The 26749-nt window shown below is 43.7% G+C and overlaps 1 protein-coding gene across 1 annotated transcript in view; it reads right to left on the reverse strand.

Moving 5' to 3' along the window:
• DCT (dopachrome tautomerase) overlaps window positions 1-24631 on the reverse strand; it is a 34150-nt gene extending 9519 nt beyond the window's left edge. Inside the window, exons 1-3 of the mRNA XM_073614372.1 lie at window positions 24186-24631; window positions 5157-5456; window positions 663-763 (exon numbers count right to left, since the gene is read on the reverse strand). Coding sequence (XP_073470473.1) covers window positions 663-763; window positions 5157-5456; window positions 24186-24477 — 693 coding nt within the window. The 5' untranslated portion in view covers window positions 24478-24631. The remainder of the gene's footprint in view (window positions 1-662; window positions 764-5156; window positions 5457-24185) is intronic.
• Between the last annotated feature and the right edge of the window lie 2118 nt (window positions 24632-26749).

Genomic DNA, 26749 nt, shown 5'->3' on the forward strand with positions numbered 1-26749 from the left:
CCCTGATGACGCGGTTCCGCCAGAAGTACATTGCGCCACTTCCGCCTGTTGAAACGCAGAATCCCCACCCCCGCTGAAACCAGAAGAGCCACAGAGGTTACCGGCATGGCCGGCCGAGCGTCTCTCGCCCGCCAGCCCGGGACACTATGCAGGTTCGGGCACTGTAGGGGGGGGACGTGGCTGTAGTCACTGGGGTCCTGCTCTCTCCGAGCCAACGGCAGTGGTGGAGCTAGCATCACCCTCTTCCCCAGCAGGACAGAGGGGTGCCCAGGCAGAAGACAGTCAATGTCAGGGGCTCTCCCAGGACAATCCTGAGACATGGAGCTTCCTTAAGTTCCTAGCGTGTACCCTCCCGTCCGGCAGGAAACACAATAACTGAAGAGGGAGGCTTGGAGGACCACCTTTTAAGATAATTGGTATACGCGTTTCCTGTCCCGGAGGGGGGAGCCCTATGTCTCAGAGGCTGTCCTGGAAGACGAGAGGAGAAAACAAAGTGTTCTGTATAACCTCGATACGAGAAATCTGGTAGCCTGACAAACACTGCTGCCACAAGATAGAACCAAACAAAAATGTTTCCCCATGCAGCAGCAAATTTTACCTTCACTGAACGGGAATAAGAAAAGTTTACCTTTCTAGACGATGACAGTTTATTCCCACATTACCTGTAAATCTCTCTCCAGCCACAACAAGTGGTATCGATGCCAAGTAACAAATGCAGGACCCTTGTGTGACAAATCTATAGCTTTGAATGGGCGTCCTGGCCCTGGAAAAGAGGGGGAAAAAAAAAAAAAAAAAAAAGGAGTTTTAGCTTACGCTCCAAGAGACAGTTATATTAGGTTCATTGCCGCACCAAAGAGCTTGCTACAAGGATTAATAGACACAAAGCAACATTTTCTATAGGACAATCAATTGATTAATTGGATGTCACAGTCAGTTAATAGAACCTATTATGATTAGCCTAGCGAGGCAGAGTAATGATGCTGTAAGGTACAGTTTTAGGTCTACTGCATTTTAATAGTCTGGATAACTTTACAAAAAAAAAAAAAAAAAAAAGATATTGATCTGGGTAAATTACATTTTGTAAGAATTAAAAATATAGGAAGGTTTCCTAAATAGAAAGTTTAACTTAAAAATTTCATTCCACCGGATGAAAGTATAATTAACTGAACATAAAAAGTAACCCGTTTTGATCTTTCAGTGTTAAGGGTTGTTACCTGTATACTTGTAATACCATTAAGAAGTAATCTCTGAATACAAGCACAAGGACACCATTTAAATGTCTAGGACCTTGGCATGATTAATGTCCCAAGCACATTTGTAGCACAATAGTCATTGATCACATTAGATGAGCATCTGGTGAATGCAATCTATGCTGTTTAATGAAAAAACAAACACTTGAACAAAAACAGTTAAAATGCTTCCATGCCCAGGGGGTTGTCAGACAATACGTCCCTATTGACGACCCATGCACTTAAGACATGGGACCAGGTCAACAGAATGCTGGATCTGGCCCCCCTCTGTGTGCCCGCTGGCACCTTTGGGTGGATTTCTCTGGTTCCCTCCAGGGGAACAAATTCCTTTCTCTGTTCCTTGGGTAGATGATGGGAATGCTAGCTGTGGGAAATTGAGGAATGGCAGACTGATGCCCTTTGAGTCCCCGACGGCTGGACTGGGGGACCTCAAATGAACTTTGAGGGACAATTACACCACTTTTTTCGAGGTACACGGCAGCTCCATAAAGAGATATTACATCCCTTCACATTTTCAAGGCCTTTCAAGGCCTTTTTATAGTAGAGGAAGCAGTCTCAGAAATTTACCAACTGTTGGGGTCCTCCTCCTCGGCCACCAAGCCCATATATATCTGGGCCTGGGAGAGAGACTTGGGTATGGAATTTACCAAGTCTCAATCGACACTTATACCAGCTAACCCATTCAAGTTTTATGGGCTCTAAAATGCAAAAAAGACAAAAGTAAAAGGTCATGCTGGTATAGGGTGCCTGCTGACCTGGCATGGATATACCCTTCCAACTCTGAGTTATGCTGGCGGAGCTGTGGAGGTCAAGGAACACTTATGGTGGGATTGCCAGTACCTTTCTGGGAAGATATTAAAGAACAGGTTAAAAAAATTCTAGGTTTAGACATTCCCTTCTCTCCAGTCCATTGCCTCCTACACATTCCTCCAATGTCGGTCAGTCACTATAAAAAAAAAAAAAAAAAAAAAAAAAAAAAAAAAAAAAAGTGTGCTGCCTCACTTATTGAATGCAGCCAAGAGACTGTTTCCCATTTACTGGAAGAGAGCACAGGTCCCGAACTGGGAGGAGTGGGTATGCAGGGTGAATGAGATCAGAGAGGCGGAGGATTGGATTGCTACGTGTAAGGGCACCAGAGATAAGCTTGCCAATATATGGTCCTTGTGGTTGGACCAAGTCTCTGGTCCCACCCAAGTTCCCTCGAGCCTTGACGATGCACTGCTAGAGCTGGCAGAGCCAGCTCTTAGACACCGCTACCGACCTCAGTAGTAGGGCTGTAGATTCCTCCTTGATCAGAACATTGCCTATTCTTGCTTTGGGAGGAGATTGTGGACGCCCGGCGGGTGGGACCTTGGTGCGAGTGATGGAAACTCAAAAGCTCATAGGTACAATCCTGATTCCTCCCCTTTACCGATACTCATTCTTTTTTTCTTCTTTTCCTATTCCCCCTCTTACCCTCTTCTCTCTTTTTGATGTCAACCACTTCAGCCCCAGAAGGATTTACTCCCTTCCTGAGTGGGCCATTTTTTGTGATATGGCACTGCATTAAACTGACAATTGCGCAGTCCTGGGATGTTGTACGCAAACAAAATGGATGTCTTTCTCCAAAAATAGAGCTTTCTTTTGGTGGTACTTGATCACCTCTGCGGTTTATTTGTTGCACTATAAAAAAAGCTATATTGCTAAATGTTAAATTGCTATAATAAATCTCCGTATTTTTTTAAACAAATTTTTTCTTCAGTTTAGGCCGATATGTATTCTACATTTTTTTTCCCCCAAAAATAATGCAATAAGCGTATATTGATTGGTTTGCGCTAAATTTAGCTCCTACAAAATAAGTTATTGATTTGGCATTTTTCACTAGTAATGGCAGTGCTCTGATTTTTTTTTTTAAATCGGGACTGACATTACGGCGGACAGGGCAGACACTTTTAAACCATTGACATCTACACAGCGATCAGTGCTATAAAGAGCCACTGAGTACTGTATAAATGTCACTGGCAGGGCTTAAATGTGTTCCCACTGTGGGGGGGTATGGGACTGACTGGGGGAGGAGACCGATCGGTGTTCCTATACACTAGGAACACACAATCTGTCTCCTCTCCCCTGACAGAACGTGGATTTGTGCGTTCACACAGATCCCCATTCCTGCTCTGTCAGGAGCGATCGCGGGTGCCTGGCGGACATTGCAGCCGCATGGCCTTAGTGTCATGGAGGTGCATGTGCCCCCTATACCCCTTGGAGCGGCCGCTGTACAGCTATGGCTATTTGCGCAGGGGAGCCATTTGGGCGGCATGTGGTTAAAGTTGTATTGGGACCTGGATTGCGTGTCCTTCGTTTGTTATGGCTGATAAGTACTACAAAGTTTCCCCGCCGGAAGGTAGGTTGCCAAGTAGGTAGCAGTGGTGCTCTACCTCCCTCTGGAGCGGTTTGGACGGGATATTGGAGAGTCATTCCAGACCTTTTCATAAGCTGCAGCTGATAGGAGGCTGGTTCCATGTTAGGCAGCCTGCCTCTGTAGAACGGTACACAGTTGGCAGTTGAAACCTTGAACCTACCTTAAGCAATAGGCTGATGGCAACACAAGAGACATGTAACCTCTTAAGAGAAACTCTCCTCATACTTTACCTGTTTGTTATATGTTACTGTATTTTCTAACGAAAAGATAAAAAGGTCTGTCACCATTATTGCAATCGTATGTCAAGATGTGACCATAGAAAGAAGAAAAAAAAAAAAAAAAAAGTATTGGTTAAGTTAAAATTGGCATTACAGGAGAAATATATACTCCTGTGACCCATTTTCAACTGACAGTAGGCTAAAGTCTGCTGTCAGCAGACATTACTCAGCCGGTCCAGGTGCTGGATCGATCCCGACTACAGCTGGGATCCACCCAGATGCCTGGATCGCCACCTAGATCAGCCTCTCAGCCAGCCACTCCAGTGAGCACTGGAAGGGCAGAGCAGAGAGTCAGTGACTGGCAGTTACTGCTTTCTGCTTGGAGGAGAGAATTGAGCGATCAGGGATGTTTGAGTAGATCGATGCTGCATCCCCTAGGTGACTATAATCCCACCCAATCCTCGTACACCCAAAAATAATTATATATTGCAGCTCACCAATTCTTTGTTGTGGTGGCTGCATTTGTTTTTTAGGCTTTCCCTTATTTTCACCTGATGAGCCAGCTAGTTAAGTCTGTTATTTTTTTAAAACTTCCTTTACTGAACAAGCTGTCCAGCAAAAGTAGCAGGTAGAGTGTTGAGAAACCATTTACCACTGATCAGGGTGCCAAAAATGGTCAGGTTTATGCAAAAGCTTTGTCCCAAAAATGGGGGGGTTGCTGTAACTGCTTAAACACCCAGGACTGACCACATTGCAGTCCAAAGGTGGCTCTCCCCCATCCAGTGCGGAGACACCCCAAGGCAGAAGTGTTACTGGCCAAAATCACCAGATAAAAAAAAAAAAAAAAAAAAAAACACACCTGTACAGTGGTCAACTTATTAAATTTAGTTCAAACCTTTGTCCCAAAAGATAAAAATCTAGCTAGTTAGGTTAATATGTTCACTTCTGTAAATGCCACCTACTAAATTTACTAATCCATCCAACACTACCCTCTACAGGTTGACAATGCTGCGTTTGAAGGGCGACTATGTTGCTTCTCCACAGATACAGTGGAAGAGTGAGGGTAGCCATCTCAAGACAAAAAAAAAAAAAAAAAAAAAAAAAAAAAAAAGAAGATGGAATCAAATAATTCAACTACTACATCTAAGTATTGTCAACGTGCAATATAGAAGATTATTGTTTGTGTGTTTAGATGGGCTTTAACCTAATAACGCTCCACCAAAAAAAAGCTATACAGACATTCCTTTTAATTTTTTTTTTTTTTTTTGTACTTTTAAAAGAAAAATATACCCAGCAATGTGTCCCTGACAGAATAGTAGTGAAGCCAGACAAAGAAGTTATAGATGCTGGTGTTGGATACTTGTGGTTCAGTTCCATTGGGCCCAAGAAGACCAAGCCAGTGCTGAGTGGCAATTACGTAATCAGGATGAATGGTGTTCTTCGCACGATCCAGTGCATCCAGGAACTGAGTTCTCTCCTGTGCAGTTAACGAATGTATATTTTTCCGTACAACCGGTGGCTTCCTCTGATCACAGTTAGGTCCTGTCCACCCAAATTTACATTCTCCACAATTATAACCTGCAAAGTTTCCTGGGGAAGACATAGGTATAAAGTTTAATAGGAGTAAGCAGCAATTTAACAAGCAATACATCAGGAACAAAGAAACACAGGTGACGGCTTTCCAGGCTCATGTGTTAATTTCTTTGTATTGTCTTTATAGCTCAGGACATAGATGCAGAAACAATAGAAGTGCAAAGCAACAACCGGATTTCATTCAAATGCCCCAACTGCACAAATTCTTTGCCAAGAGGGATTCAGTAATTTCATGTACTGCAGGTATATTCTGGGATGAAATGGTAATTAAACCTAATGACCTCTTCCTCCTCCTCACTATCCCTCTGCCATCCAAAGCACCAGGTGCAACCTAGGCCTGACTGATCAGTTGGGAGCAGTCAGAAGATCAGGAGAGGATTGGCTTGTTGCCATGTGTCAATGCATGTTCCGGATTTTTTTTGCCCTAGTGATCAATGTTGCTAGCCAAGTAAAAAAGCACAAAAACTATTAGTTTATTCAGTGACATGCTCTACAAGGATCACTCTACCCTCCTAATGTAAAATCTATTTTAATAGACTGGGTAGTCTTTATAGATTTAGCTCTGTAAAACATAATGGCACATAAAATGTTGTGAACTCTTCTTTATTCCTCTATTCAGTTTTTGGTTGATTCACTTAAAACCTCTTTTATTTCACTTAACCTCTTGATTCACTTAAAAAAAATCCACTTTTTCCTGGAAATAAAAATTGGTCAAAAACCCCTTTGTGCTATGCTCAGTTTGGGAGAAAAAAAAAAACAAAAAAAACAGCAAAGAACACTCAGAATTCTACTGGGGATCAAAAAAAAAAAAAAAAAAAAAAAAAAAAAATTAGGCATTAAGTTTTCAAAATTACAGGACTGCATATACAAAGAGGAACTGCAGTCTGCTCAAATAAGTCGTAATAAAAACCATCTTTGCCATTCTGAAGCTTCCCTCCAACCACTCTGCATATTTTATATACTGTGATTCTGTACTTGCCAAATATGCTGCAGAAATCTCCCTCCACCAAGTCTGGCTGCAGCCATTTTAACCGTGGGCATCTGAAGCTGCTGCCTGTCCACTTCCTGGATTTACAGACACCTCCAGCTCTGCAGCTCTCAATGGCCCTCTTATGACTCACCCCCCCCCCCTTCCTGGCAAACTGACGAGTGAGCTGCATGATGTCATAAGCCTAGGCTTTTTACCAGCCAAGAAACAGGAAGTGGTCTGTATAAAGGTATTTACTGTCAGAAAAAAATAAAAAATAGTTTTACTATCCAAAGTTAAAACAAGGGCAAAAGATTTAATAGATGGAAAGATGAAGTTACACTTTAAAAAAAATGATTCACAGTCAGCCCCTCTTTTTTCCAGCGAGGATGTACAGTGCAAGCGTTTACTGATATGGATGCCTCTAAATACTTTTTTTTTTTTTTAAAGGGATCTTCAGGCCGGTCACATGACTCCTGGCCACCCTGCTACTCTGATCCCCAGGCTACAGTGGGAGGAGCTGATCTCTCCCTTTGACATCAGCAGGGAGGTTAGGTGACCATTGTGCTGGCTACTAAGCCCTCCTGCTGTAGCCCTGGATCAGAGTGTAGCAGAGTGGCCAGGAGTCATGTGACCAGCCTGAAGATATCTGAAAAATGTATTTAGAGGCTTCGTTTTCAACATTTGCACTGTGCATTACCACTGAATAAAAGGAGAGGGGCTAGCAGTGACATTTGTTAAAATTTTATGTACTAATTGCGGCAGGAGGGGGGGTGCGGAGACAGCTCAGACACACTGAGCTGACAGGCAGGGAGGGAGGACAGAGGAGGGCTGCAGATGACAGAGGCACGTAAACTGACCACGGTACAGCTTCCAGTTTTGTTACAGCTTCCAGTGGGGCAGGTTAGACAGCACAAGCACTGCAGTTTAACCTGCTATGAGGTAACAGGATTAATTAATTTTTTTAGGGTAACACTTTAAATTATGTACATAGCAAATTAAGGAAACAGTTGCAACCTGTAAGTGTATATTTTATGAAAGTCCAGTAGTGTGTAGAAGCAGTATATACTGTATATTGATAACTGGAGGAGATCGTACAGTGTTCTTTGTACTGTCAGGGAAAAAAAAAAAAAAAAAAAAAACAAACTATCATGTCAAAGTTTGCAGAAACTTAAAGTGGATGTAAACCCTCACATATACCCAGTGAAGTGAAAAGCCTCAGATACAGAAGAAACAAATCTCCCTACATGTTTTACATGTATATGTGCTGTCTGCAGCTTGCTATATTCTTTAGAAAGTGCACAGTGTGTTAGAATGTTTTCTTCCTGTTCAGCACTGGGAGTGAAGTCTTAGCATACACTGACAACTGATTGGAGGAAAGGCACCCCCCCCCCCCCTCCACATAGGCAGAGGAAGGAAGGAATGTGCAGAGCTGTGCTGTGACTAGACCAGCTCTCTGCTAATTTATAGCACCGACAAATTTCTGGCTGGTTCTATCTCGGTTGTTGGAGAATTTGTCAGAAGTCATCATGCTGATAACAAGAATGGAGCAGCAGAAAGACACGGGACTTAGAGCTTTACATCCACTTTAAACCGGCAATAGACTGTTAGTCTATGGGCAGGCTGAATGTACAAAAAAAAAAAAAAAAAAAAAAAAAAAAAACACCCCAAAAGGCATCTGTTGGTCTTGGGATTTTAGATTAGTTTATGAATTAAAACTACAAAGCTTAAATATTTTACTGTGATCATTAAAAAAAAGACTAGATTACTAAAGTGTTTTAAAGAAAGTACTCAGGCTGCCATTGAGGCCTGCTCCTTAAAATGCTGGTCATCTAGCTGACATTGTCATTTTAGGGCTTCAGTTTAAGTCTGACCCTGAACAAGCATACAGATTAGAAGTCTGACTTTACATGCTATAGTCTTGTTCTGGATCAGGGGCATCAAAACGCTGAACAAAAAAGGGACAGTTTACCATCCTTGAGACCTTAAGGGAGCCAGACTGGTCAGTGGGCTTAGAAAACACCCCATTACTGTGTCAATGAGAGTAAACTGTGCCTCATCTGGTTTTAGTGGAAGGAATAGTGCCCGATTGTTGGTATTCGAGGTAGGAATGGTGCCTCAACATTGGTGCCAGTGGGAGGCATTGTGCCTCAAGGGCCGGATAAAGGCAAGCAAAGGGCCACACCCAGCCCGTTGGCCACAGTTTGGAGACCACTATTCTAGATTAATGACTCAATGAAATATTGAAGCCAGACAACCATTAGATTCAAAAGGTCATCAGCAAAGGTAGCCTACATATTTCTATCATGACCCTAGTCACTAAGGCATAAATCAGGCACCAAATCTGTGACTCCCATGGAACCAAAGTTCTCAGAGATTATGCTTCCCAACCTATTTCTATAATAAGGTAAGGTTATGCTATTCACAGTAGTTTTAACTTTTTGACTCGTTTTTAAAGGACAGATAATCCAACTAAGTAAAAATAACCTACCACTAACACTTGAATGTTTCATGGATTTAGAAAAAAACAAACAAAAAAAAAAACAAAAAACAAACACCTGTTGGCAGTAGACACTATTGGGTCCTTATAGCTTTGGAAATTTAGTTGAAACTGGTAGATACTTACAGGTATTTGGTCAACAGTATGACAATTTGCTGTGTGACAAAAAAGCTCTTTGACTAAGAAGAATAAATTAACAGAAATGTTACTGGCACCTAATTGCCTGGCCATTGAACCTAACCCATAGTGTTAGACCCCACCTGTTCCCCGGCAGCCATCCTTAAACTGGAGCACACAATAGCACCCCTTGTTAAAATGATGCGTTGACAACTCAGTCAGAAAGGCCAGAAAGCAGCAAAGTTATGTCTCAAGGGTCCATTTTTGTTTTTAAGGAGAGCTAGCAATTTAGCTAGTCAGCAACAAAGGGATACATTGTAGAAGACTTGGGCAAATACATAAACATAACTCAGAAGTTATACAATATCACTTTGAACAAAAAGCAAATGATAGATTGCAGCAGATTCATGCAGGTGGCATTGCCTATTAAAATGAGGAGGGCTAGGGGTCCTACACCAAGCTTTATCATAGGCTCAATTTTTTAAAGACAGGTCTTCTTTGATCCTTACCAAGCTTTGGGTGTCATAACAATGTAATATACTTTTTACTTCTGCAAACAGCCCGTGGAAATCATCTCCATCAAATATCTAGCAATGCCGATTAGGAAGCAGCGAACTGAACAAAGAATACAAGTTTCAGAAAAATGTCATATCTCGAGGACACTTCACAAAAAACGGCTCGTTAGGTTCACTATTAAGAGTGACTTTTCCAAGTATAAAGCATGTACATTCAGAGACGGTGGGAGCTTTCATGGGCTACAGTTGTGGAGATGGTCCAGGGAGCAACGCCTTAATGAAGCATCTGCTGAGAACAGTTTGTGTAAACACATTGTGCCATCCATCTAAAATCGCAGAGTTGGGCTCCAGCGGCATGGCAAATTTAATGGTTCGGCGTCAAATTCATTTACCCGCGCTTAGTAACACAGGGTTACATCTAAATCACTGTCATTTGATAACTAATTAAAAGAAAAACAAAAATCATTTGTGTTTAACTGAGTGGAAAATTAATTTTGCATGGGAATTGATGCTGGGCAATCACACAAGGAGTCTTATTGTAGTGAAGTGCGTAGAAGCCATCAAACTAGGTCTATGATAGATTTTTTTTATGCTCCAACTACATCCCAGCAGAGTATGTGTAAGGAAAAAGTCAGATATGTGAGCTATGGGCAGCTTTCCCCACCCTAATGGCCAAGTAAAAAATGTTAAAGCTGATAGATGATTACACCTTTGTCATGAAGCAAAGCATTGTGGTCATGGCATGTACAGAACTCCATCCAGCTGCCTTTGCAGCTTAAAGTCGGCATTAAAAATGTGATTCAACTCACAACATTAAGGGCACCCCCTTCCATGTATTCAGCCCTTTTAGTACACCGGATGCATGGATTCCAATGCAGGCGGGGGGCATTTTGAAGCACGGATTAGAGCCAGAGGCTCTAATAGGCTTCGAAATAGGGTGGGCTCGGGGCCCAAAGAATGCGCTCACAGCCCACCCAGGTGTTTTAAAACAGCAAATGAATATTCACTATTGTAACACTGATCTTCCTCCAAGCCAATCAGGAAGCGGATTTTGACACCCATCACCCAATTGCCTGAAAGGACAGGCGATCCCATCGGATGCCTGGGAGGGGAGGAGCTGCAAGCCACATACGGAAGAGAGGACATGGAGCCACTGCACACCACCTGCCTAGATTGGGTAAGTGCCAGACCGACCGGCAAAGGGGGGTGGGCTTGTAGAAAAGAAAGAGAAAGAAAGAGAAAGAGAAAGAAAGAGAAAGAGAAAGAAAGAGAAAGAGAAAGAAAGAGAAAGAGAAAGAAAGAGAAAGAGAAAGAAAGAGAAAGAGAAAGAAAGAGAAAGAGAAAGAGAAAGAAAGAGAAAGAAAGAGAAAGAGAAAGAAAGAGAAAGAGAAAGAAAGAGAAAGAGAAAGAAAGAAAAAAAAGGAGGAAGAAAGAAAAAAAAGGAGGAAGAAAGAAAAAAAAAGGAGGAAGAAAGAAAAAAAAGGAGGAAGAAAGGAAAAAAAAGGAGGAAGAAAGAAAAAAAAGGAGGAAGAAAGAAAAAAAGGAGGAAGAAAGAAAAAAAGGAGGAAGAAAGAAAAAAAAAAAGAGGAAGAAAGAAAAAAGGAGGAAGAAAGAAAAAGGAAGAAACTACAAGGCAAACCCAGAATGTATTACTTGTATTGAAATCAATGTATGAATTGCTCATATTTTTAAACCAGACATAAGAGGAAAGTCGTACATGTTAAACCAAAGACATTTCAGGGACAAATCTTTAATTATGCATACCCAAAAACGTCTGTCCTGGTAACTACTGTCCATGGGAAAACCAATATTTTACAGATGTCACCAGGACAGGAGGTGAAGGGAAATCATGATGTTCTAGTAATAACGGTCTTAACATAGTTACATAGTAGGTGAGGTTGAAAAAAGACACAAGTCCATCAAGTCCAACCTATGTGTGTGATTATATGTCAGTATTACATTGTATATCCCTGTATTAAAATGTAAAAGCAAACATATTGCAGCTAATGAATTCTTACATGTGATGGCTGCATTTGATTTTTTTAGGCTTTCTTCCCTCTGTTTTTTTTAATCTGGTGATCCAGCCAGTAAGTCTGTTTAACAGAACAAGTTTTCTTGCAGTTACTGGGCACACCATTTAACATTAGCAGTGGTGTGTAAAATGATCAGCTTTTATTAATGTAAAAGCTTTATCCCAAAAAGGAAAAAAAGGTTTGCTGTAACTGCTTATAAGGGGTTAGCTGGAGTTCAGCTTTGATGTGTTAGTATAGTTAAATCTGCTAGTACATCCAACACTCCCCCCCACCCCCATACTGACAATGCTGCTGTCCAAATGAGCCCTTTGTGCTCATTCATCCAGACTGGGGGCACTCTAATACAGGAGGTGTGTTACTGGCCAGATCACCAGGGGAAAACAGAGAAAAAGTTTGAAAAAAAAAAACCCTAGTTAGACTTACCGGTAACGGTATTTCTACGAGTCTTTCAGGACAGCACCTGGAGAGAGCGCAGCTCCACCCACTTTCCCAGGAAACACTGCAGTCAGTTTCTTTAAAGACCGGACACTTCCACCATGGCCTCAGTTGTTCATAGAGTACCTCCAGCCATGCTGAAATTAGATAAGCAGAACACAGCAATAACACATCTTACAACCTCAAAACTTAGGGCGGGTCATCGGCGCTGTCCTGAAAGACTCGTAGAAATACCGTTACCGGTAAGTCTAACTAGGGTTTTCTCCCTTCGTCTTTCAGGACAGCACCTGGAGATGATAAAAGAGTACTTACTCTAGGGTGGGACCACCGCCTGCAGGACCTTCCTGCCAAACGACTGTTCCACTGCTGATAGCAAGTCCAACCTGTAGTGGCGGGTGAAGGTGGAGAAACTTGTCCACGTGGCCGCTTTACAGATCCGACCCGGGGAAGCCCCTGCCCTCTCTGCCCAGGACGTTGCTACTGCCCTTGTTGAATGGGCTACTACCCCCTTAGGGGGCTCTGCTCCTGAAGCTTTATAAGCTTCGCTGATGGCCATTCTGAGCCATCTACCTATGGTGCTTTTGGATGCTCTATACCCCTTCCGTGGACCAGAGAAGAGAACAAAGAGCGAATCTGATCTTCTAAAATCTTTCGTTATCTCTATATAGTGTAATAAACACCTTCTCACGTCCAGGGAATGGAAAGACCTCTCCTTAGCACTGGACGGGTTAGGACAAAAAGGTAGGGAGAATTATCTCTTGTTCCCTATGAAATGCTGATGCCACCTTTGGCAAGAAACCCGGGTCAGTTTTTAGCACTACCCGGTCTGGAAAAATATAACAAAAGGGTTCTCTTATGGAAAGAGCTTGTAACTCGCTTACTCTCCTAGCTGAAGTTACTGCTACTAACAGGACTATTTTTAACGACCATAGCTCTGGCCAATGCCTTGAAAAACCTAATAATAAGCGGCTCCCTTGATAATTGCCTCTCAAGAAAAACCGATAATGCAGCTACCTGCACTTTTAGGGTGCTAGCTGCCAACCCCATCTCCATTCCCTCATGGAGAAACTCTAGCACTGGAGCGATTTCCTGTGGCGAAAGTATCCTAATCGCACACCAGCTATTAAATCGCTTCCACGTTTTGAAGTAGATGGCCCTGGTAACCTCCTTACGACTGTTCAGCAGGGTAGAGACCAGTTTATCTGAAAGGCCCTTATTTTTTAACATCTGCTCCTCAGTAACCAACCTGTCAACCTGAGATGCTGGGTATTTGGGTGATGAAGGGGGCCCTGCGTTAGGAGGTCCTTCCGAAGCGGAAGCTCCCAATAAGGTTCCACCGCCATCCCCTGTATTGTTGCGAACCAAGCCCGTTTGGGCCAGAAAGGAGCCACCAGAATCATAGTCGTGTTCTCTTTCTGTAGCTTTCTTAAGACCAAGGGGATCATCTGAAAGGGGGGAAAGGCGTAGCACAACTGAAATTTCCATGGCTGCGCTAATGCATCCAATCCCTCTGCCTGATCCTGCCTGTTCAGTGAGAAGAAGGCCTCTACTTTTGCATTCTTTTGGGATGAGAAAAGATCTATTTGGGGCATTCCCCATCTTTCTGTTAGTTGTTGGAAAGTCTCTACATTCAGACTCCATTCTGCTTCCAGTATTCTTTCTCTGCTCAGAAAGTCTGCCATAAGGTTTAAATCTCCCTTCAGATGTATCGCTGTTATGGAGTTTAGCCTGTTTTCTGCCCAGGCTAGAATCTGGAGTGCCAAGGATAGCAGAGCCCTGCTCCTTGTTCCTCCCTGCCTTGATATATAGGCCACCGCTGTGGCATTGTCCGATAGGACCTGAACATGATGGCCCCGGACTGTTCTTTCGAAGGCCCATAGACCCAAGAGAATAGCCCTCAGCTCTCTCCAATTGGAGGACTTTCTGGCTTCCCAGTCTGTCCAACTCCCCTGAGCCATCTGCTCGTCCAGGTGGGCGCCCCAACCCCAGGAACTTGCGTCTGTTGTTAATCTTTTCTGCAAAGGAAAACTCCAGAGCAGACCCCTGTTCAGGTTTGAGTGATTTCTCCACCACCAAAGCTTCCTCTGAACCCGCGCAGGTATCCTTATTAATTTTTCTAGGGACTCTCCATAGGACCAACTCATTAAAATTGTCTGCTGGAGCTCCCTTCCATGTAGACGTGCCCACTGCACTGCTGGAATAGTCGCAGTGAGTAGCCCTAAGACCGACATAGCTGCTCTTATGGAGATTGGCATATTTGTCTGCGTCTTCTTCACTGCCTCCTGAAGCTTCTCCCTCTTCCCTTCGGGGAGAAAAATTTTCTCCTGGATGGAATCTATCGTGTAGCCCAAGAATAGTATGGTCTGAGATGGAATCAAGTTTGATTTCTCCTCGTTGATTATCCATCCTAGACCCACCAGGTGTCTCATTGTCTTTTCCAGATCTCTCACTAACAGGTCCCTTGTTTTGGCAAAAATTAGTAGATCGTCCAGATAGGGCAGGACTGATACCCCCTCTACTCTGAGTGGGGCCAGGATTTTTGTAAAAATCCTCGGAGAGGATGACAGCCCGAAAGGGAGAGCTCTGAACTGGAGATGAAGGGTAGATTCCCCCAGTTTTATCGCAAACCTTAGGTGTTTCTGAGATGTTGACGCTACTGGTACATGCAAGTATGCATCTCTCAGGTCTATGGAAGCCATAAAACATCCCGGGGTCAGGGGATTCTTCACTGAGAATATTGTGTCCATCCTGAACTTCTTGTACCTGATAGTCTTGTTTAGAATCTTCAGGTTCAGGATGAGCCTGAATTTTCCCGACGGTTTCTTCACAAGAAATATGTGTGAATAGCACCCCTGTTCTAATTCCCCAGGGGGCACGTTCACTATCACCTTTTGTAGCATCAAGTCCTTCAGGATAGCGGTCATTGCTAGTGACTTTTCTGAGTCTCGGGGAGCCTGGGTTATGTAAAAACGCACAGGAGGAGGTTGAGAAAATTCCAGCCTGTAACCCTCCAAGATGGTCTTGAGGATAAACTGGCTGCTTGTTATAGTCTTCCACTGTAAAAAGAAGGTCTGTAACCTTGCTCCCACAGTTGGGTGACCGTCACTGGGTTTTTGGGCTTGTGGTTGGGGGGCGAAAAAGTACTCCTGACTTACCCCTCCCTCTTTGAGACTTCCAAGGCCTTTTGTAGCCTGCCTCTTTGGTATCTGGGGTCTTTCGAAAAGCACGAAAATTTTTGTTGCCTTGCGGAAGTACCTTCTTCTTTATAGGGAAAGCCTTCTTTTTGTCAGCTGTTCTGTCAAGAATAGCTTCCAGCCCAGGGCCAAACACTAGATCACCTTCAAAGGGTAAACCGCATAATTTTGTCTTTGAAGCAGTATCCCCTGTCCATGTCTTGACCCATAAGGCCCTGCGAGCTGAGTTTATCAGAGCTGTGGATCTGGCTGACATCCTGATTGACTCCGCTGAGGCATCTGCTATATACCCTACCGCCTTTGATAACACCGGTAGCGTATCTAGCAGATCCTTACGAGGCGTCCCTGCCTCAATGTGGATTTTCAGCTGCTCCAGCCAGTGTTCCAGATTTCTGGCTACCACAGTTGAGGCCATGGCAGGCTTCAAATTTGCTAAAGAAGAATCCCATGCCTTCCTTAATAGGGAGTCTGCCTTTTTGTCCATGGTATCTTTAAGGATACCCATGTCCTCAAAGGCCAGGTCAGTATTCCTAGATACCTGGGAAAAGGCTGCGTCTAGTCTTGGCTTTTTATTCCAAATATGCGAGCTATCCTCATCAAACGGAAACCTTCGCTTGAGGGATTTAGAAAAGAAGGGGGCTCTCTCTGGATCCTTCCACTCCCTCTTAATGGTCTCTGATAGGAATTTATGTACAGGAAAAACCCTGTGTTTTTCCTCCCCGAGGCCTTGGAACATCTTATCGTGTAGGGATAGCTGAGCCTTATCCTCTGTGATGTTAAGGGTAGTATGAATTGTTCTTAGTAGATCATCTACCTCCTCAAGGGATAACTTGTACCTAGAAGAAGGAGAAGAAGCTTCATTTACTTCTTCTGCTTCCTCCTCCGAATTTAGTAAAATGTTACTTTCCTCCTCCTCTGAGTCGCTGCCCCCTCTGGATGCTGAAACAGAGGATTGAGAATGTGGCACCACACTGCTATGCGCCGTTGGACACCTATCTAGGTAGGACCTGAAGGACTCAAAGGTGTCTGCCAGTTCCTTCCTGAAAGAGCTTAGCAATTCGCTTTGCTGAGCTGCAGGACTAGCAGGAGCTGTCTCCTCCTTAACTATGTCCGTAATGCAAGATTTGCATAATATTTTGGGCCAGGAATCCCTCAATAACCCCTTACAAGAGGGACACTTCCTTTTAACAATAGGGGAGACATGCTTGGTCTTTTCTTTAGCCTTCTGCAATATCCCAAGGGAAAAAAGACAATAGCTGAACCATATTTCACAAACAACAGCTTACATGCTGTATAAGGCCCCATTCACACTAGCGCGTTTTTTGATGCATTTTGCATTTTGCAGAAATGCACGGGAATTTTTTAACATGGGTTCCTATGGAACATGTTCACATCAATGCTTTTTTGTATCTCTGCGTTTTTGGAAAGGGTCGGGGACTTTTTTTCATGCAAAAAGCAGCGTTTTGCATGTAATGGATTTCAATGGACAAGCATCAAAAACGCAAGTGCACCGTTTTTGGTGCGTTTTTGGTGCGTTTTTGCCTTTTTTTTTTTTTTTTTTTTTTTTATTTTTTTTTTTTTTTTTGTAATTTTTTTTTAAGACTGTAAAAAAAATGAAAAAAAAAAAAAAAAAAAAAAAAAAAAGCAAAACGCAAATCGCGGCAAAAACGCCGCAAAAATGCGGCAAAAACGCGGCTCAAAAACGTGGCAAGCATGAAAAAAAAACCTCCAAAAACGCTCAAAAGCAACATGCATAGGTGTGAATCGAGCCTAAAAAAGGAACACAGAAAAAAACACCACCAAGGAAGTTAACCCTTTAACACCTATGATCTGTTCCACAGCCGGTGAATCACCCCACAGATCCACCTTAAAACATAATTAATCACTTATCCCTCCTTTAGTACTCAGGACCAAGTGATCTGCAGGCTCCCCTCTCTTTTTTTTTTTTTTTTTTAGGGAAGGGATAATATATAAACATTATAAATGCCCATAGAGTAAAGACAGAGACCAGTATCCCTGCTTACCTGAGCCTGGCTGATTGTTGTGGCTCCTGCTCCTGCCACCGCCGTCTGATCGTCCTCCATTATTGACAGGACACACAGCGGCGTTTGTGCTCTTTTATTTGATTTTCCCGGGCCGCTCACCGCTGTGAGGGCCGGAAATGAAATCAGCCGTGGAGACCGCCCCCCCCTCCTGCGTTCCAGCGGCCGGAACCGGAAGCCGCGTCGCGCCGCTCGAGGCCCCGCCCCCGGTCGGAAATGACGCGCTTGCCATCCGAACCCGGAAGGCGTGCGGCCCGTGGAATAGACGCCGCTCTACTCCACAGCCCTGCCACCGGTCTGTAGGAGCGGGACCCTCGCAGCCTGGCTCTCGCCGAGCATGAAGAGGAGGAGGCACCGGAGAATCCCCCACACGTCAGGGAGGATGCTGGGCTGTCTTAGGAAAAGAAGAAAAACGATCCGGTATGCCCAAACTTTCACCACCTGGAGAAAGCGCAGCACACCCCTGGTTCCCTGCAGCGCTTCCACCATGGCGGAGGAAACACTACAACTGAGGCCATGGTGGAAGTGTCCGGTCTTTAAAGAAACTGACTGCAGTGTTTCCTGGGAAAGTGGGTGGAGCTGCGCTCTCTCCAGGTGCTGTCCTGAAAGACGAAGGGAGAAAAAAAAACTAATGCAGCCACCACATCCAAGGATTGCCAAGTTGCAATAGAATACATTTTTGGTTTTGGATTTAATACCAGATGCAGTCCAGTGCATTATTAATCTGCATCAAAAACATATGCATAGTCTTCTCCATGTATTCCCATGTATGGCCCTAGTGCACACCAGTGCAGTGCGTTCCAGTGCAATCACCAAATTAGAATATACTGCATTTTTATGTATGGGCTGCATCTGGAACATAGTAGAATGCATCAAAAAAATGCACCAGAACGCATATGTCTTGAATTGAGATGGAGGAAAAAAAAAAAAAAAAAAAAAACCACACACAAATCAAAAAAGCCCCCCGAATGCATCAAACCATTGGGAATGCAGAAATTCTAGTGTGAACTGGCCCTGAAGCTGCATTTACACCAGGAGTGAAAGTAGATTATTCCTGGTGATTTTGAAGCGCATTTCTCAGGTGTTTTTGCATGTGTAAAATTATTGTGCGTGACGGAGTGTTAAATATTAAGCCCTGGCTCATACTGGTGCAGCTTTGAAATCACGCTACTTCAGCAGATTAACAGAAGTTTATGCAAGTTGTAAAATAATCCTGTAAAAATAGTCCAAAAACCTTTCCTAATCCCTGCAACATGAACAGTTCCATTGCCGGCAATGGGGAGCGACTTGTCATGTGATTTGGAACTGTCAAATTGCATAAGTCACACTGGCATGAATGGGGGATTTGTTTTAAATTGATCAGAATCCCAAAACTATACCTCTCACACGTGTACAGATAGAGATAGCAGCGCTAACAGGGGCGTAAATACCACCATAGCGACCCATGCGGGCGCTATGGGGCCCGCAGCCGAGTGGGGCCCAGTGAGGATAAGAGCACCGCCAGCACAGTCTCCCAGCCAGGGGAAGAGAGGAAAGGAAGAGGCGAGCTGTCCGTATCAGCAGAGAGCTGAATTGCCCTATGTAAGAGCTTTCATTAGAACTTCCAGTGTTCCCGGGGCTCACGTCACATAGCTCCACCATTTGGCCCGGTTCCTTTGATAGACAGAACACCGATCCAATGCAGGACATGTGACGTCATCAAAGGCGTCAGGCCAAGAGGTGGGGCTATGTGACGATGAGCCCCGGGAAGACAGGAAATTAAAATGAAAGCTATTACAGTGGGCAATCCCGCTCTCTGCTGATCCGGGTGGCTTGCCTCTTCCTCTGCATAGGTGGGGCTGTATGGGGCACAGGCAGACCAGGCTGTATTGGGCACAGGTCACGCTGCATTGGGCACAGGTCACGCTGCATTGGGCACAGGTCACGCTGCATTGGCACTAGGACAGCTGTGGGGGGGGGGGCTGTTTTCAGGGGGGCCCCATACAACATTTTGCTATGGGGCCCTGCTATTTCTAGTTACGCCCCTGGGCACTAATATAAATTGTGTAAAATAATGGGTCAGAGCAGCATAATGCCTATGACCCTCTACTTATACATAAAAATATTAATAATAATAATAGTGTCATGAAAAATATTATTTTTATCATGAAAAGAAATTTCTTTAACACCCAGTGAAAAGTGTCACTATAAATACTGTATTTAATCGGCGTATAACACGCACCCCAATTTAGGAGGGAATTTTAAGGAAAAAAAACTTGCATTTAAATGCCCATCATTGCAGCCTTGTCAGTGCAGCCTTGCCCCAGTGATCCCCTGCCATCCTGGGCTTCAAAATCGCCGACCGCGATTTGAAAATGGCGCCGCCGAAATACACAGAGCCGGTCCTCGGCTCTTCTCGGCGGCTCTTGTTCACTTTCGGGTCCACTCTTAGTCCCGCCCGGGATGGGCGTGACTGTGAGCGGAGCTATCCGAACCTAGCCGAGTACACTCGGCTAGGTTCGGGCGGCGTCGAGTGAAGCCGAAAGTGGCCGAGAAGAGCCGAGGACCGGCTCTGTGTATTTCGGCGCCATTTTCAAATCGCGGTCAGCGATTTATTTAGATCTGTCAGCGGGGGATCGCAGGGGATCGGCGTATAACACGCACCCGCGATTTTCCCCTGATTTTAAGGGGAAAAAAAGTGCGTGTTATACGCCGATAAATACGGTAATAAATTACAAGAAATGAATGATCAAGCTCAACAGTTGTTTTTCAATCTTTTTGTGTGAAAAATCTTCTACTCTTCCACCACACCACCGTGATAGTGACACCACTCCCTCTGAAGAGCGCACTCACCCGATTGTATAGCCTCCCACTCTCGTGTTCGGCAAAACAGCAATTGAACCACACCTGGGTTGCATGTGATGAACCGTGAATTCAATCAAGCCAGCTCCATATGTGAAAAAATGAATAAAGTCCTCCACATAGCGTGATACCATTTTGACAGATTTATTAAAATCACTTCAAACACACTTCAATGGTTACACTCACTTTTAAACTGAAACATAAAAGCCTTTAAAAAAATCCACAGCAAGCAACAGGATCAGTGATCCAACGGTGCACCGCGGTCACAGCGGACCTGAAGTGTAAACTGGTGTATCTCTCACCCAACCTTCTAAGGCCCAGCCATCCGATCGGTGTAGTCCTCCTCAGACAGCGGCATCTAATGTCAGTGTGATGGAATGCCGTGTAACCATGCCCAAGACATGTTTCGGCGAAAAGACTTCTTCAAATGATCCCATTTGAAGAAGTCTTTGACGAAACATGTTTTGGGCATGGTTACACGGCATTGCTGTGCTTGCTGTGGATTTTTTTAAAGGCTTTTATGTTTCAGTTTAAAAGTGAGTGTAACCATTGAAGTGTGTTTGAAGTGATTTTAATAAATCTGTCAAAATGGTATCACGCTATGTGGAGCACTCTATTCATTTTTTCACATATGGAGCTGGCTTGATTGGATTCACGGTTCATCACATGCAACCCAGGTGTGGTTCAATTGCTGTTTTGCCGAACACGAGAGTGAGAGGCTATACAATCTGGTGAGTGCGCTCTTCAGAGGGAGTGGTGACACTATCACGGTGGTGTGGTGGAAGAGTAGAAGATTTTTCACACAAGAAGATTGAAAAACAACTGTTGAGCTTGATCATTCATTTCTTGTAATTTATTATTTATAGTGACACTTCACTGGGTGTTAAAGAAATTTCTTTTCATGATAAAAATAATATTTTTCATGACACTATTATTATTATTAATATTTTTATGTATAAGTAGAGGGTCATAGGCATTATGCTGCTCTGACCCATTATTTTACACAATTTATATTAGCGCCGCTATCTCTATCTGTACACGTGTGAGAGGTATAGTTTTGGGATTCTGATCAGTTTACATATTTAAGTGGCAGCTTTTTTCACTGTACACACATTTTGTATTCATTTACACATCTTTTATATATCGTGAAGTGAACTTGAGAGCTTCAGTTAGGAAGTACATATATAAATGCAAAAATATTAGAAAATATTGAAAATAAAATGTGGAAAAATATAAGGGTTTGTGTAAACCCTTATATTTTTCCACATTTTATTTTCGATATTTTCTAATATTTTTGCATTTATACATGTACTTCCTAACGGAAGCTCTCAAGTTCACTTCACGAGGTTTACTAGTGATTCAGCGTGGTTATTTCTTTTTTATTGTTATTTTGGTGCACATCTCACTGTTTAACTGCTGCTTTTTGGGGGGTTTAGTTTTCATGGGTTGCGCAGTATTTTTTTTGTTTTTTACATCTTTTATATAGCTTTGCACTTTTCTTTGGCGCAGTGGAGTAAGAGATTCAGGGCCGGTTTATTTGTATATCTCTTGCTACAAACCATTGATTTGTTTTAAATGCCTAAAACAAGGTGATTATATAAACACTATGCAACAATGTATCAAAAAATAAATAAAAATAAATAAATAAAAATTATCCACTTTCAAAAATAGTGCTAAAAAAAAAAATTCTATTCAAAATTTGATATCAAAACAACCAGATTGTGTGCATGTACACATACACAATCTGGTTGTTTTGATATATTTTAAATGGAATTTTTTTTTTTTGGAACTTGAAGGTGTATAATTTTTGGAGCACAGTATTTTTGAAGGTGGATATTTTTATGGACACATTGTTGCATTTTGTTGGGATTAATACAACGTTGTTTTAGATATAGTTTGGTCAGTTATTTTGCACACTCCAGAGAACATAGGGACTACAGCTGAATAATTATTTTATTACACCTTTGGCGCTGAGTTCTATTTATATAGTTTTTGCATGTGTATCAAACCGTGGGCATTGCTGCCCCCCTCCGGCCTGGGCAAGGGAAGGAGAAGAGTTCAGTAGAAGAGGAATTCAAGAGTAAAAATACCTGCAAAACATGCATATTGTGCATTTAGAGGTGATGCCATTAAAGTTAATGGGATCAAAACCTCTAAATATGCTCAAATAAAAAAAGCTTGTGTATTTTGAGCATAGGGTGATAGTGTGCGGTACACGTGTGGACAGGGACAATCGGAAAGAATGGGATTCTGCAGAGTCAGGTATAGGGAAAGAAGCAGAAAACCACTCAGCTGTGAATGGGGGTTAAGAGGTGATATTCATTTAGAGAGATTTGCTGTCACTACCATTCAGGAGGGGTTAAGGATTGGCACACTGAGATTAATGCACAGATTTCTAGAGGCACATTTATGTAATGGATTCAGTAATCGGTTGCTCTATATCGGTGCATTTTCCTTCTATCCATCTTTTTGTTTCCTCTCCCTCCTGCTCACTCTTCACCCTCCGAAGCACCAAGGTAATGGGCTACATGTTAGGACACACAGGACTTGAGGAGGGGCAGTATGTTCAGAAATTGGACACATATTTAGGGATCAGACACAGGAGCTTCTGGCCATACACCAGTAAATGACATTGTATTTCCATGCCTGGGGTTTAGACGTGCGTCTTAATCTACCTTTCCTCTGAAGCATGAGCTGCATTTGGATCACACTTCAAAGCCTGCTGACATAGGAAGCGATGGGAGATGCCTCCTCCCTGACTGTTTTAACCGCAATTTTGCTGACAAACACCCTGTAACCATGGAGGGGAGGAGGTAGCCAGTTTTGATGGGTACCCGCTCCCACTTGGATTGAAGTTGTGCCCCCGCCCTTTGCCAGCAGCCTTCTGGGGCACATCACAGGTTTAAAGGAGGCAGCAGGACCAGTCACAAGGACCAGCACGGCATGCACAGGCACAGTGAGGAGTCACAGCTGGCTTCCCACACTAGACATATCGGTGCTGGAGACCAAGACCTATGAAGAACGGACTCGAGAGAGGACAGTGCTGGATCCCTGGGCAGGTAAGTGTCCTTATATTAATGATCTGCAGCTGCTGACTTTTTTTGGGGAGTCCTGATGATCCTCTTTGGGGGGGTTTAGCAGCTCAACCACACATTTTTGACTTTACCCCTGTCCCCCTCCCAACCGCATGTCTGAATGAAGCCAAATGGAGTTGGTGGTTTGTCTTCATAATACATCATTTGGGGAACAGAAACCCTTCAATGAAAGTCTTTTCCAAACAACCTCACCCAATAGGAATAATTCATCTACAGTGGACAACCTGTTTGATCAATTTGCCACACACACGTGGAAGTGGATTTTAAGCGATAGGGAACATGCGATTGCCAAGTGATTGATCACATCTCTGTTCCCACCATGTAATCTCATCTGATTGGTAAAATATTGTATGCATGAACATAATCGATCAGTGCTGACAATTGATCACTTTCTGTTCTGCCCAACCGACTCCGTTTGATTGGATCTAAATCAAGCGAAATGATCGATTTCTTCCAATTTATAATCAATTTCTAGCCTATAACCTATTTCTTTCATCTGGCATGTGGCCTGGGAAGGAGAGTCGATTTTGGCTGATAGACAAGATACAATTGTAAGCAATTGATGGCATCTCTGTTTCTATCATGTAATGTCATTCTGATTAATAGAAATGTGATCAGATTCATAAACAAAGTATCTGATCATTGGTGCTGATCAATGCTAAATGATCACTTGCTGCCCCAGCCAATTGTCTTAGGTCGGCTTTGACTGATTTTAAAATCTTTCAAGAAAGGTTTGGTTGCAGATTTGAAAATATCAATTGAACGATAAAATTGAAGTGTGTATGGCCATCAATAAATAATCAGAAGGGAAGGTATGGCTCTTCAACAGCAGGTTTAATCATTTGAATTGCACATTGATTAAATCATACAATTGAAGAGAGAGTGTGGCTAGCATAAAAGGATACAGATTGTATAATGTATGGCCAGTTTAGTAAAGAGGGAGCAGCATTTAGAGGTGTGAGTTATGGAATCAGCTGCAGTACTCACCATTACACCGGCAGGTGGCGTTGTAGAACTTGAGTGGCCAGCGCTCGCGGTCATCCACATTGCGCAGAGTGTACGGTCCGCTCCATGGGCGCTCATCCACCTGGACCTGCACACATTGTCCCCGGCCCTGCGCAGAGCCGCATAGGTTGTCTTCCTGGGAGCCCACAGGGGGGCAGCACCTCTTGTTCACCAGAGCCGACACTGTGGTACAAGCTCTGGGGAACTGAGCTCCAAGGCGCTGTGTGTATAGAGCGAGCAGGAGCAGAGCGCACACACTGCTCACATGAGCCATGTCTGTTGTAATGATAGAATCACCTCAGCTGCGGGAGACTCCTCTATATCTAACCTGAGTCACTCTATAATGAGTTAGTACACAGGTGATGGGGCCATTAATGAGACCCAGCTAATCCTTCCCGCCCACAAGTGACCAGCTTCCCAGTGGTGGAAGGACCGGTCCGGGCTGCGCGCCCTTTTATATGAGGAGGATTAGAGGGCTCCTCGTGAGTGGCACATGACTGACCTATAATGTGACCTCCTCATGTGTGCCAACATTCCACACATTGCCCCCCTCCTTACAGGGGAAAAACTATCTCCAACTCTCCTCTAATAATAATCATTGCAAACATATTTGCAGATGAAAAATGTGCATGTGTTATTTTGTTGCAAATGAGTCCGCAGAACATGGCGACTGTGACCAGGACTGGTCCACACCGCAATGTCTGCCTTCCGGGTGATCTCTGCGTGTGCGTTTTTATGCATTCTTTTGTCCCTCTTTTCTTTTCTTCATCTCAATTAAGCCTCGTACACACGATCAGATTTTCGGACGACCGTTCGTCAGTTTTTTCTTGCATGCCAGTCTCATGTCGAAAGTGAAGAGGTTACTCGCCATACAAAAATTCTCGTATGACAGAATACAACTTCAGTAGTGACGTAATGTATTAAATAGTTTTATATGTATTCTTTTGTTTCTGAGCATGCGTATTCTTGCTCTTGGACCCCTTTCACACTGGGGCGCTTTTCAGGCGTTTTAGCGCTAAAAATAGCACTCGAAAAGCGCCTCTCAAGCCACCCTAGTGTGAAAGCCTGAGGGCTCTCACAGTGGGGCGGTGCGCTTGCAGGACGGGAAAAAATGTCCTGCAAACGGCATCTTTGGGGCAGTGCGGGAACAGTATATACATCGCTCCTAATCCACCCCTGCCCATTGAAATGAATGGGCAGTGCTGCCGAAGCACCTGCAAAGCGTTTCGGCAGCGCTGCAAAACGGGCACTATTAACCCTTTCCTCGGCCGCTAGTGGGGGTTAAAAGCTCCCCTCCAGCGGCCAAATAGTGCTGCTATAACAGTGGTAAAGCGCCGCTAAAACTAGCGGTGCTTTAACTGCTAAAGGAACCACCGCCCCAGTGTGAAAGGGGTCTTATGATTTTTTTCTGACGAAAACTGTACTGATCATATGAAAATCGTAAGTTGTGTTCACATATTCAAATTTTATAGTCTGCACTTAGGATGAGCTCCGGCGTGTTCACACACTCCACGTGCAGAGCCCGCCAGGAAGTCGGCACTGTGCTGCGCTAACCACAGGCAGTGAAACATTGTCCCGATGTGCAGCTGCAGAGATTGGCAAATGTCTCACCACCTGTGATTAGCGCAGCACAGTGCCGACTTCCTGGCGGGCTCTGCACGTGGGCTGTGCGAACACACCGGAGCTCATCCTTAGTCTGCACAGCCAGCTTTTGTCGTACAAAAAATCGTAATCGGCTGTCGAAAGCACCATACTAACCATCCGAAAATTGGCAGATCATTCGGCGAACGAAATTTTACTTCCGATTTTCGTAACGTGTGTACGGGCCTTTAGGGACATATGTGTTCGGGTACCTTCTTGTGCATTTCATTTGTTTTTGATGGATTTTGTCACATTCCAGATGCGTTCCATACAGAGAAAAAGTAGCCTGTTCTAATTTTGTTGACTGCGCTGTGTGTGAACTAGGGCCATTGGGATCCATGTTATACACCGTCCATGCACTTTTGGGACCGTGTCACACCGGGAATTCATATACAGCCGTGGGCCAAAAGTTTTGCGAATGACACAAATAATAATTTTCACAAAGTCTGCTGTCCAGTTTTTATGGTGGCAATTTGCATATACAGTAAAACCTTGGTTTGAGAGCGTTTTGCAAGACAAGCAACTTTTTTTTTATAAAATTTGACTTGATAAACGAGCAATGTCTTGCTATACAAGTAGCGTTATGTCACAACTGAGTATAAAAGAGAAGAGAGACGCCTCTAAGTGTAGTAATATGGTTACATTTAATGAAGGTACAACATTAAGACCCCTTTCATACTGAGGTGCTTTACAGGTGCTACAGCGCTAAAAATAGCGCCTGTAAAGAGCCTCTCCTGTCTCTCCTGTGTGAAAGCCCGAGTGCTTTCACACTGGAGTGGTGCGCTTGCAGGATGGTAAAAAAAGTCCCGCAAGCCACAACTTTGCAGCGCTGTAGGAGCGGTGTATACACCGCTCCTAAAGCGCCCCTGCCATTGAAAACAATGCGGGCGGTTTTAACCCTTTTT

Source organism: Aquarana catesbeiana, linkage group LG02 (assembly GCF_042186555.1).
Source record: "Aquarana catesbeiana isolate 2022-GZ linkage group LG02, ASM4218655v1, whole genome shotgun sequence".
NCBI lineage: Eukaryota > Metazoa > Chordata > Amphibia > Anura > Ranidae > Aquarana > Aquarana catesbeiana.